The 14018-nt window shown below is 39.2% G+C and overlaps 1 protein-coding gene across 3 annotated transcripts in view; it reads left to right on the forward strand.

The window, feature by feature from the left end:
• zfhx2 (zinc finger homeobox 2) overlaps positions 1-8669 on the forward strand; it is a 28084-nt gene extending 19415 nt beyond the window's left edge. For all 3 annotated transcript variants that reach the window (XM_077735756.1, XM_077735757.1, XM_077735755.1), the window contains exon 4: positions 5592-8669. In XM_077735756.1, the coding sequence (XP_077591882.1) occupies positions 5592-6029 (438 nt within the window). In that variant the 3' untranslated portion in view covers positions 6030-8669. The remainder of the gene's footprint in view (positions 1-5591) is intronic.
• The last annotated feature ends 5349 nt before the right edge of the window (positions 8670-14018 follow it).

Raw genomic sequence — 14018 nt, forward strand, 5'->3', positions numbered from 1 at the left:
TACGATACATCCATGCTGGCCAGGACTGTTTCCTTCTCTTGGAGACATGAGGGCCATTTTATGGTGCTTTATCTTCCGATTTGATCAGGTGTGGTACCATATAATGTTTTGGGGACTTGTGACCAACTTTCTATTCTGTATTCCATGATAAAACCCATAAGAACTTGTCGGCATTCTGATTTTGTTGAGGTATGCGCCTTCTTGATGGCTCGTGTACTCTTTTGAGATCATTTTTTAAATAAAACTGATGCCAATGTAAATTATTTTTTAGGTACACATTCAATAGGGCCCCCTGACGGTTTAGTTGTCCACTCACCTGACTTCGGTGGAGGCAGGCGAGAGCTTGGTTCTTGCTGGTGGTGGTATGATTGTGAGTGCAAATTGGATTGGATTGGATAACTTTATTCATCCCGTATTCGGGAAATTTCTTTGTCGCAATAGCCAGAGGGTGAGGATGCAGAAATAGGAAAGTCATTTTAGACATAAATAGATAGGTAATAAGTTAATAAATAAATACATGAATAAATATATAAATAAGTAACCGTGTTGCTGAAATGTGTGTGTGTGGGATATGCATGTGTGTAGGTGTGTGTGTACACATACATATATAGAAGCACAAAAAGAGCCCAAAACAGAGCTGGCCCTCCTGATCAGCTTGTTCAGCCTGTTCCTGTCCCTCTCCGCGCTCCCACATCCCCAACAGACCACTGCATAAAACACTGTAGATGCCACCACAGTGTCGTAGAAAGTCCTCAGCAGTGACCTGCACACTCCAAAGGACCGTAGACTCCTCAATAGGTAGAGGCTGCTCTGGCCCCTTTTGTATAGGGCATCTGTTTGTGGACCAGTCTAGTTGGCCGTTTGTCTCTCTGTTTCCTACCTGTGACCAGTTTATTGTGTATTCTGCCTTTCGATCGAGGTCAGCTGGGATAGGCAGTGGTGGCCAAACTTTTCGGCCCGGGGGCCACATTGACTTTAAAAATTTGAGAGATGGACCGGGTCAGCACAAGATACGTTACATATTTAAAAAACTCGTTAACAGTACATATGAAACATAAAAAGAAAAAAAAGACTCAAGTATTAACATGCTCATCAATCATCATTAAAGTAAAAAGTATAAAGTGCAATGTAAAGTAAAAGGGAATGTATTAAGAAATATTTAAATGTAATTAAAAAAAAGAGGGGCTGTAAAACACAAAAACCAAATAAGAGTGGACAGAGCTACTGCCACTGGCTTCCGCGTGATAGTGCCATCTTGGGAAAAAAAGCATTATTTGGACAACTTCGGTGGTCGGATTAAAAAGCCTAAAAAGCCTGTATGTGGCCCGCGGGCCGTAGTTTGCCCATGTCTGAGCTATAGCAACCCTTATGATGATGTGCGGTACAGAAGATGAACAATTTCAATAGTTATGGATCTGTGTCACTTTTTAATGCTCCGACAGGATTCTATCATTTAATTGAGGTGTAAAAATCCTTGAAAGTGAGGCTTTAAAGTCATGTCATGGGGTAACTACGATAGATTGGACTTGAGTGAGCAACAATCCATGGTGTTTTGTGAAATAAATGAGTGTTCATATGGGTCTTTGATATTGTGACTGGACGTTGAACGGACGCGTCGTTGAATTCCCATTCTTCGTTCTTTTCTTTTGCTTGGAATTCGCATACGTATCGTATATACATACTAGATTTCCGATGCGCGTTGTGAGGCACTGCCGGACTGGCGAACGATTGTTTTTTAAAATAAAAGCCGATAAATAAAATTATTTTATTAAATTTTTTATTAAAAAGAAGATAAGGAAAATTCACATTCTTCGTCGCCTTCCTTATTTATTTTTTTTGCTTGGTATTCCCAGGTGTTGTGTATACAGACTAGACTTCCAATGCACGTTGTGAGGCAACAGAGCTAGACATCGTTTGTCCAGTCGAACTGTCCGCTCGACGAAGTGTTCGTTGACGAAGTGTCCGGATACCTTTTGATATCCTTAAATGCTTGGAATTTACTGTTTGGTTTAAAAAAGGCCTTTATTTTGCCTACGGTCCTTGAAAATGCTTGGAAGTTCCATCAGCATACTTTCTGGGTGGGCACCCTGTCTAAATATATAAATATGAAAGGAAGGAAAATAAATTAGCTTCATCACTGCTGCACGCTTGTTCTGAAGTTGCTTTTTCTGGGGGCCTTGTGTCACATCACCTTTCAAGAGAGTACAGTACAGTGTTACAACAAATCTACGACATTCATACACTTTGTTTTGTGGCCTATTGGCACAAATTGGGAGTATGATAATGTCAAGCCACCTGCACTCATTCACAGGTTGGGGTTAATCTGACAAATAAATCGGCCAAATGATAAATTTAGTCCATTGTTGTCCTATGTATGTGGGAAGTGCCGTTCTTGCGTCCAAAAGTCGAGTGAGAACCTGCATGAGTGAGGGAATTCCGGGGTAGGCGTTGTATTCCCCAATGGTGTCTTTGGCTTTGTTCAGCATTCCAGCCAAAATACGATTTTTAGCCAATACAGATTGAAAGTGGATAGCTCTTTTGTAGTCTGAACAATCACAAAGCACAGAAATCCATTTGTTTGCGAGACAGATTAAAACCCACATACTGTACATCAAGGAAGGCCAACCAAGTGCAAAGCAGTTAAAAAGAAAAAAGTGCGCTGAGGAGAGTAAGAAACGTGTTCCCTCATCAGTCTTTTAGAGATAGTTTTACATGGAAAGCTTGAGAGCATATATAGAAATCAGATAATACGTATGTGAAATTACCATATTTTTTGGACTATAAGTTCCTCTCGAGCAGACGTCGCATCAGCCTAATAATGCACAATGAAGAGGGAAAAATATATACACATTGAACTTGAGTATAAGTCGCACTTTGAGGGCGCTGCCAAAAGTACAAAAGATTTACGTTTGCTCCCTGTTTGTCTCACCTGTTTATTATTAAATATTAAGTGCACGATAAAAACAAGATAGAAATTTCGATGGCAACAACGTTGCTATGCAGATGAAAGTGCTCCTTACATGAATTCTTCTTTTAAGGACAAGCACAGGCAGATGAGGGACATCCTCACCTATCATCAAGGAAATATCAAATAAGAAATATATTGAAGGTTTATATTTGGTGTTAGATTTCCCTATTTATTTAAAATTATAATTTTGGGATTTTCTTTTTAGAAATTGCTGAATTTTGACATTTACTGATCAAATATCATAATTTCTGGAGTTTAAGTCGCAAGAGGGTGCTCCAGGCCTGCGTTGACAATTTCAACATTGGGTGGGCTTTTTCGGCTTATCCCCCGTCTCAGCAGACTGCGAACTGAACCCAAGTCGACTGCGAGGTGTGTAGGGAAAACGTTTATTTTTATGAATACGACTGGATGTCAGTGTTGCCACTGGCAAAGAAAAGGAATCTCCATGATAAATGGACACTAACTGAGCGTGGAGAGGAGTCAGTGCAATTATTGTAAAATATATTGTAACATCAAAAAATTCACTAGTTTTGTTGGGTTTTTAATCATATATACGGATTTTCTAAAACAACCGCTTTCCACCGTAGGCGACACAAGCAACAAGAACCCCCGTCCAACTTATCCACATGTCTTTTCGCTCCCTCTGTTCACTCCCACCATGCTTTCAGGACCAGTAGGAAAACAAAACTTAAACATTAGAAAACCGATGCATTTCAATATCTTAAGACACTGACTTTTAGCAGAAAGAAGCTCTAAGGGAGAGGTGGGCAATCCGGTCCTCGAGGGCCGATGTGGCTGGAAGTTTTTGTTCCAACTGAGCCAACAGACAGTTATATCCAGTTTCTGCTGCAACTAGAAGCACCTGATCCACTGATTGTATATCTTAAATACCAGATTGGTGGAAAGGTTTCCTTTTATGGTTTGTAGTGAAAACCTTTAAAATCTTTAAAAAAAAAAAAAAAAAAAATGAAATTAATTGAATATTTACTGACCTGCGAAGGAGTGAATCACCAATAACCAAAGCGTGAAGTAGCAAGGTGTTAGTGTATATGAATATGAAAATATATGTGAATGGATATATGTATATGTATATATACACCGTAAAACCTCTTTCAACGGCATGCCTGTCTATTTTTCAAACATTACCCCGTAATGCCGTTCAATTAGAGCAGTGATTTTCAAACTTTTTTGGCCACCGCCCCCTTCACCGCCGGGCCAAAATGCCAACGCCCCCCTCTTTACCCCTTTCCAACGAACGAAGCTTAAATAAATAGAAGACAGGCGCCTCAGATATTATTCGCTAATTTCGTTTCTTTTAATAGACCAATGCGCAGTTCACCTCGAATCATAAAAATTGATAGCTGATGCATTAAGCCGGTCGCTGTGCGCATACGTCTGTGGTTAAGCGTTGCCGGCGCGCTATTGTGTGCTCCTCTGCGGCTGACTGGATGGTGGTGGTTTCCCCAGTCGCCTGCATCGACGATAAACTCGCGACAATTAGTGATATACGGTATATGCGCGCTGCTCGTGAGCGCTCGAGCAGACAATGTTTCTTGTTTCAATAAAGCTTGTTTTTTGTCGACTTTTTATTACAGACAATCAATTTTTCCGGTCTTTCTACAAACACCAACGTCACATTTTACTGTAATTGCTCCATCGCCCCCTTCACTATTTCAACGCCCCCCATTCGCCTGTTTATTCGTCAGCGCCCCCCTGAAAGTTCACACCGCCCACTTTGAAAACCACTGAATTAGAGGGTGCCGCAAATATTAATTTGACATCTATGAATGAAATTTTAGAAAACCGCAAGAAGCTTTGATAGATGTGTTCGTAGCATTTTCAATGTCAGCACATCTCAATAGCTGTTAAGGCTGATAGGTCTTGTGTGTGATAGTTAAAATATCAGCCTTTATAACTGGTGAAAAGTAGACCGCTACGAACTCACTTCCTGGATGTAGTGTTCTGAATTATTTTTTGAATTTGTCTACGTGCAGGCAACACTGTTTGGAACAGAAAGGGAATGGTTGTATATTTGTGATTTTGAAATTTGAAAAAAAATTCTGCTTTGATTTTTTTTCTTATTTCTTGCTTGTTCGAAAGTGACAACTATTGCATTAATATGAACCATCACAAAAATCGACATATTTCGACAATAGAAGCAATTTGGCCACCACAGCAACTTAAAATTATGGTAAGAAAATTGTAATTTTGGTTATTAAAAAGCATCGAGATAGGCATATTTCTTTTTTGCAAATTGAACAATTTGATACTTTGCATTTACAAAGACAGGCATATTAACCTCATGATATTGACCCTAATAATGTGCTTTTGATTTGTATTGTATCTCAGAATTACCACGTGCAAAGATCTTAAGATTTTTCATTCTAAGTCACACATTTGTTCTCCCTATTAAAACCATTAATAAGGAGCTGAAAATTGTGAATCAGGTTGCGGCTGATATGCGAGAAAATATGGTACACCTGAATGGAATACATTGAAAAAATTAGGCAATAAATTGGTGATCGGCAGTAATATCACATATCGACATAAAAAAAAATGTATTGCCTCCTGACATTCGCTCTTAATCTCTGTTTTTGCTTTTCTATCTTCCCCACACTCACAGGCTCTTCAAAATGGTGGGAAGCTGTTCATGAGTTCAGGAAGTTACTTGCAGTACAATGCTCTCAAAGCCAACCGACCCATCTTGCCCAAACCTGTTCAGTTCACCATCACAGAGTCTCCTGCTTCCCCGTTGGCCGGCCGGTCATTACCCAGCGAAACCCTGACTGGCTGTTGTGAGGTTTGCAAGGTCTCGTTTGAATCACGGGCAGCTGCGAGGGCCCACGTCTTCTCGTCGCTTCACCTCGCAAAGCTACGCACCACTAACTTTGGCCAACCGACTGGACTCATCAACAAGAACGGAGCTGGTAACGGAGGTTCGGGCGTCCCCAATATGAGCTTGCAGGTTTGCCATTCATCCAAGGTAAATGGCCCCAACGTCAGTTCCGGAGGCGTAGTCGTCATCGAGTTGCCTCCGTCCGCACCCACCAGCAACAGTTAAAAAAAAAAAAAAACTGATTCAGATCAGGATTGATCTGCATACTTTCATTTAGACCCATTTGGGATCCCCTCTGGTTTTAATATACATGTTTAAGCACTAATCTTCACCACCTAAAATATTTGGCTTTGACGTTGCACCCAAACCCACCCCCGTACACAATATCCAATTTAGAATTTTTTTCCAGGACTTAAACAGACAGATGCTCAACAAGTTCACCTCAAATCAACAGCCAACTGTTCCCAACCTGCTGTTGATTTCAGCAATGAATTACTGTAATAATCCCACCTTCCCCCAAACCGGTTTGTTTTAATGTCGTTCCCTAAATCTCTAAAGAGACTGAACTTCTCAAGCTTGAACTGAACAGACTGAAACAAAGTATTTCACTGCCAATTTACTTTTTTTAGGATAATGTGAAATACAATAACTACTACCACTTTGCTCTGTGGAATATTTTTGGCAGCCTTGACCTTCACAGCATCAATTCTGTCATTTCTAATTAGTAATTTGTGACAGGATCTGAAGAAGGTTGCTTATATATCGTTTGGGATACAATAGAGGTACTTTTGAGAGAATAGAGCTTTTAAAATTTGCCCAACCCATGTCCCCATTTCCATGTTTATAGTTTTCACGACAATCCAGAGAAAAAAACAAGTTAACGTGGAGTCTTGGCATACCGCACTTTGAAAAATATTACATGGTTTGAAATGTTTTTAAGCATTCTAATGCGTGTGTCTTTTTATGGGAAGATGCATTCATGCATGTGGGATGGCCTATAATATTTTTTTTTTTCAAATATTATTTTTCTTGCTAGTCTTTAGAAACACGCTTCAAGTGTAAGCATATATTGAGCGGGAAGCAAACTTCTTGGCAGAGGTAAAAGTGAAATCAAGCGCTGTCCTGCTTATACACAGGTGAGATGTGGGTGAGCTATTTGAATGTCATTGTTTTGATATAGTGTGAGTAAATGCCTGTTAAATCATTGCCAGCTTTTCCCCAGTCAGAGACAGTAAAATGGCCAACTTACTTTTTGTGTGGAAAAAATATATAATTCAAAACAGTTTTGGGGGTTTTGCCTGTATCATCCAGTGTATAAAATCCTTACTGGAAAAAATTAGGGATCTTTGGGTTTCGGGTGCAATTTCAAGAGTAACCTAAATTAGATTTTGAGCCGAAAGGCTTTTTGCACAACTTACTGTTTTCCTACAAGGAGCTGGGAGGCAAATTTGTCGACAGGTGTTGAAATATAGGAATTAAACAGAATGGTTGACTTTCAATTCGTAGGCTTCTCAATGATGCTATTAAAATTTTAAAACCAAGATGAACAGCACATTGCTTGAGGTTTGTACAGGATATTCTGAAATAAATAAATGCATATCTTTAAAATAGCACAGATATAGACTGGAGTCAGAAGTTCTTTTAAGATTTCATGAATCAAATGAAAAAACATTTTGAAAAAGCTAAATTCATTTTTAAAGGCTGCCCTAAATTTTAGTCTTCTTGAAATTTCACCGGAAACCCTTTACCTAACTTTTTGGGGATAGTTTGTCTAAAATTAGACATAAGAATTCAAATTTAAACCATTTAAAAAGAAAAATGCAATTGTAGAATGTCTCTGCTCATGTTGAAGGTCCAACTAGCAAGAGTGCTAATTTAACCTCCCTGCCCCCATTTCTTGTTGACAGACTAATTCTGGTAAGGACATAATGTAAAAATGGATGCAATATGTGCAAACCATACATGGGGGAAAATCGTCCTTCACTAATCCTGAGGGCCACTCATGACTTCTCCCTTCTAGCAATGTATTGTTTTGACTGAGACCTAATAAGATGGTGCTGTGTTGAATGACATGCGACTCTCCAAGAAGCTTTTTCCTTCTTTTATAATTTGTATATTGTTACTATTGATAGTTTTAACTAAAATGCAAAATTAAACAGATCTTTTTGTAAAGGATATATATTAAAAATGATATTCCAAAGTAATCTTTTTTTTTGCTTTCTGTCATTTTTAAAAAGACAACAACCAAAAAAGCAATCATGAGGTGTTCATAAATGCAAACTGTAAAGGACATCCCACAGCTTGACTCTTGCACTAGTCCACTATATTTGCACAAGTTACAGACGTTTAAAAAACGAACACAGCAATGGATGCAACATGACAAGTGACTTTGTGTGCTGTGTGACGCAAGTTGTTTTGTGAGTTCTTAATAAACAAACTATTGGGAGTCATCTTGTTTATGAATCAAGGATGTGTGCTTTGATGTCAAGACTGGGATAAAACAGACTAAATACGGTGTTGCACTGTCCAAATGAAATTGGTTTTTACAGAGATCTGCTTTTTATTATCTTACATTTCATTGTCACTTTGATTATCACTTGTTATAATTGTGCTACTACTTATTCAATTTACCATTTCTAGTCATTCTGTTTTGATTACTGATTCATTGTTTTATGCCACCTCTCTGCTCAGATTGAGTCTGGTATTCTTCTGAATATTGAACAATAATAGCAGCATTATGTATTGTTAGACCTTTTATTAGGTTTTTTCTTTTTTCTTCTCACTGTACCTTGCCCCTTTTTGTTTGGTTTTCACTTTGCTTTTGTTTAATATTCAGACAAATAAAATTGATTGAACAAAGCAAAATATGGTCATACTGGTTCAATTTGGAATCTAACTTTATGATAATCATTATCATACTTGAATATTTTTAGAGATACTAATCGCATATTTTTTTATGCATCTCAAAGTGACGTGATTTGACTACTGATAGTCCTGATCTGCTACCTGGGAATTGTATTTAGGGGGAGGGTAAATAAAAGCAGACCCAAATGTCGTGTTTTACCAGTCTAAACAAATTCATCCTGACATTACAGAAAATAAAATGGCTTATAGTACATTGGATTCAGCGAAGCTGAAAAAAAACTTCATTTTTTTTAAGCACAAAATAATTAATTTGTTTTTTTTTAATCAATACATTTTTAAAAATCTAAGTTGATAGAATTGTTTGTTTTCATTTGCTGTCACTGGACATTGTCTTTGTTCTGCAGTATTTTTCCACTTGTGTAAACATTGGTATATAAAACAAAACAGTGGTACCTCCTTACAAAAATTATTTGTATTTATTTGTTTTATAACTTGGATTTTTTGTAAGAATTTGAATTATTGAATTAGAATTTGTTCCAGGATATTTAGTACTACGCTAAACAAAACACATTTAAATTTAGTATAAAATATCTAGGCAAATGTGTGCAAAAAGGGGCGAAACGAGATGATAAAATGATTTTAAGAAGCCATATAAATGCGTGGCCGTTCGAATTGCCGACACATTTGCGCGGCGGACAGCTCGCCGCCTGGAGGTTTGGGCGTCTGGAAAGTCCGCCGACCGGAGGATTGGGGGTCCGGACGTTTGTCCAAAATCCCATGTTCGTTGGACGTGGGAAGTTGTCACTTCCCCAACATCTGTGACATTTTCAATCGGATGATTCCACCCGGACAGGACTGCCCAGAACCACTACATATATGGTCTGCCTTGTCGCTGTCCCTTTTAAGAGCGGCTCATATGCGCTCCCACAGTTCAGTTTCTTCCTCCCCTTCGTGGATGTTCCATCTTGGCACAGTTAAAGGGACAGCGAAGAGTCAGACCCTATCTGTGTTGCGGTTCTGGGCAGTCCTGACCGGGTGGAATCATAATCGTAATTTCTTGTAAACTGTGTATATGTGACATGCTATAGTTAATTCCTTATTTTATTAAGCAAATAATGAAAACATCCAATCAAAACATCCCCACTTTTATTTGTTTAATAAAATAATAAATTAAACAATTAAGCATGTCACAAATACACACACATTTTACTGTTTTAATAAAAACTGCCATCTGTGAATTCCCTTTGTACATAATTTTTAAGTTTGTATTGCATGTGTAATTTTTGTACATAGTCTGTATTGTATTTGTAATTTTTGTACATAATCGGCAGAACTCTTCCATCTGGTGGACAAATTAATTCATTGCAATTGGGTCAGGTACAGGCATTAAAAGTGCATTTTTTCCGGGGAAATCAACCCCCTGGGCTCGGTTACAGTGTCTAAAAATCCCCAGTATTTTTATTCAATCATTAAATGCTCTTTTCGGCTGGATTTAAACCCATTTTAGTGCATGTTGGACATTTTCGTGACGTCTATGAACATATTTCCCTTCATCACTGTCTTTTTACTGGGGAAATCACTCCCCTGGCCTCAGTTGCAGTGTCTAAAGAGCCACAATAATTGTATTTCATCTTTGAATGCTCTATTCAGCTGTATTTAAACCCATTGCTGTCTTTTCAAACTCATCCTACAGACTAATAACAGGAATAGCATCTGCACCTCAGTCAACATGAATCAGACGTCATTGATTTTCACTATAATTTGGACAAAGGCAGCGGTGGGTCAGGCTATAAATCCCAACGAGCTGTGTATGGCCTGCGGGCCGAAGTTGACAAACTTGGACACACGATTCTGGGTCGGAGTGTTTGTGCAAATCCCGCAGCGGCGAAGCCTCCAACGTCCGGACGCACAAAGGACGCCCAAACTTCTGGGCGGCGAGCTGTGCGGCGCCCAAACGTCTTTCGGTGAATTGCCAGAGTACCATTAAAATGAATGAGAATTGCATAGAAATTTTCCAATGATATGGAACAGCAACTGGCAGCTCAGTACACGTACTATAACATTGACAAATAAGTCGCTAGCTTTGTCAAGTTTTTCCTATTCTTTTTAGAACGCGAAGAACACACGGCAACGATCTGCCAAGCCAACAACAAAACAACCAAAGGTACTTCATCCAGCTCTTCCGCACCCCTCGCAATCTTTCTCTTGGTGCATTCCAAAACAGCATTGTAACCAATCAAGCTCAAATGTTGATGTTGTATTTCAACATCAACATTTGAGCTTGATTGGTTACAATACATAAGTACACATAAACCCTTAACCTAAAAGGATGTTATGCACAGTCGTTAAAAACTCTGGAAACAAAGATATGGTGAACGAATTAGAAACTCATCGACGATCATAGTTGCCCAGAAAGGTAGACTTTTTTTGGTCAGACAGTTATGCTTATACTCCGCTAGTGGCCACTACCCCAACCGGGCCGGTGCTGATGTCAACCTGGAACACAACATTTTCAGGTTTGGCTGGCGTGGTGCTCCACTGTCAGAACTGGTGGCCGCTAACCAGCAAGGCCCATTGGCACAATGGTGTCCTCCAACCAGAGCTGCCAACTTCTTCGACCCCATTTTAGGACTACACTTGTCCTATTTCCGGAGTTCATCCGGAGTGAATGTGATTCACGCAAAATCGATATGCGCTGTATTCGCACAAGACGAATCATTTGTCAGAACATGAGTCGGATGATTCACAATTCACTCGTGTTACCGAATTCTCTAAGTTTACAGTTCAGTTGAATCAAGATGGCGGAAGCCGTAGCGGTGGTGTGAATTTCAAGGCATTTGGAAATTGGTACTTTTCCGAAATGGCTGCTTCCCCAAATATTTAAGTGACATTTTTAGGGGATTTAGGAAGTTTAAGGAGGTTGTCTGCGGTCCTGGAGTTTGCCTTGCATTTCCGGGTAAGTTACCGCATCATAAGACCTGTCAGGTTTGCCCTTAGACATCCATAAAAGCGTTCATGAAAAAAGGTGAAAGACACCCTTTTGGACATTTATTTACGAGGACGGAAATTGATGACCATTAGTTGCAATTACCCAACGGTGTTCTGCCTTATGTTTTCTATTCTTCATTTTTATTACATTTGGTGGGCCTGATTACATGGATGTCTCAACTCTAGACAGAGGGGTCAACTACTCAATATTACACTTACAAGCATATGTAAAGACTAATGTATTGATATCTAAATACAATATATATACAGTGACACCTTGACATACAAGGAATTTGAGATATGAGTAAAATTCCAAGAAAATACCCTAAGATATGAGACCAATTTTGAGATGCAAGCAGACGCAAAAGGCTGCTTATGATTTCAGTCTTTCTCGCTGCATCTCCCTCGTGCAAAGATCTTTACAAGTAAAGGGCGGAGCATGGCATTTTTTTTTTGTGAGTCAGTGCAAAATTAAGGGAAACAATGGATCCACAGCAAACCGGTGCAATGAATGCTAGTGCGAAGAAATGCCGTATGATGACAATCGATATAAAGCAGGCTCGCCAATACGTATAGAGAAGTAAGTACCCATTTGTGTATAATGCCTTTCCTATTCCTGCATCCTCACCCTCTTCCTATTGCAACAAAGAAATTTCCCGATTACGGGATGAATAAAGTTATCCAATCCAATCCAAGCAGGAAGTTCGCCTCGCAAGCCTCGGTGGAATACATTAACCTCTTTGCATTGATTATTGCACAAGAATGTTTAACTTTAGTGTAATGTAAGGTTAAAACTTTTTTCAGTGTCTAAGTTCATTTAAGTTCAATTTCGTGTTTGTTACATTACGAGCGCATCCGTCAAGTCACACTCGGTTGCGAATTATGTGTTGCATTAAATATCTCTTTTATTATTAACCATCATAACCACTAGTTATTTGTTACTCTGTTAGTAGATGGTGAAATACGATCAATTTAAATGTTTTTCCATTGTAATATCCTGTTTTCTGGTAGGGTTTTTTTCAGAGGGTGGGAACAAATTAACTGGTGTTTATCAATTCTGATGGAAACGTTGATTTGAGATACGAGCAAATCGACATACGAACACATTAAGATCATATCTCAAGCTATGACTATAAAAAATTATAAATACTATAAATACTGCGCTCACTGAAAATAGTTTCTCTCCGCTTGATATGAATCCAAAGAACAGGCCTTTATACTTGTATAATGTAATGTAAGTATTAAGACAATTCAATAATTCCTTAAACATCGCAACCCCAGCCGTCGCGTGGCATTGTTTCTTTGTGCCAATCCTACACGTCATTGGAGCATTTCAGCCGTGCCTCCGCTGTCATGCACGTGATCAGCTGTGAGCAGTGAACGATACGCCATGGTCCAGAGCGAGCATTCCATCATTGTTATGGGAGCGTGAGATCTCTCCCCGTTCAGATGGAGGAGCCGTCAGTGCTTGTCGGGCTGAAGCCCCCCACCGACCTTCCCACTTTTGCTGATTAGGTGGTAGGACAGCTTAGGAGGATTGAGGCAAGGATGATGATCACCTCCAGACTACTGAGGGACTGTACGGATCAGCTTGAAAGAGTGATTCTGTATATTTAACCTCAGTCTCATATTTTAGAAGGTCCCCTTGTGGACTACCTGTTTGTGGCTCCAGTTTTTTACCTAGGTCTACAATGCCTTCTCTTGTGGCTGTGCTTGCTGCTGTCTTGCTACTGCAACCAAGGACATTTCCCTAATACGGGATAAAATAAAGTTCTAATCTAAAAAAAGACATGGCCACGATAAACGAAAAACCGCAAAGTAGGATCACACCTATTATAACTACCATTTTGTTCTTCAGTGCTGAGTCCTAGTAGCAAGTGGAAGATATATTCTTTTGAATTATGTGAAAGACCTCTTCCTGTTTGTTGGGTTTATTCTGTATTACTATTATACATATATGTCTAGTAATTCATTTCTTTGTTAAATCATTAAAAGTCTTTCAATTGTTCGGCTCGAGGTCATAAACTGCCGCCTAGTCCACTCTCACATGGACTTCTCCAAGGATTGTTGATGCTACATCTCACCCAGTATCGGGCTGTGAGGGTTGTTGATCGGGCAAGGACTCGATATCTGCCATTTCCAGCAACGGAGACCATAACAAAGATGTTGTTTCTACCACATCTTTAACACTCGTGACGCACTTTGGGCTTCTTTATGTAATTGTTATATGATTGTTAGGTCAACTGAAGGCGTGATTGTTTTTGTTTTAATGCCTTAAAGCTGTACGCAAAATCCTGTCGGGAGGGATACTTTGGAAGATCGCCTCCCTTAAGGTTACTTATCCGTGATCCAATCTATTTA

Source organism: Stigmatopora nigra, chromosome 16, assembly GCF_051989575.1.
Source record: "Stigmatopora nigra isolate UIUO_SnigA chromosome 16, RoL_Snig_1.1, whole genome shotgun sequence".
NCBI classification, from domain to species: domain Eukaryota; kingdom Metazoa; phylum Chordata; class Actinopteri; order Syngnathiformes; family Syngnathidae; genus Stigmatopora; species Stigmatopora nigra.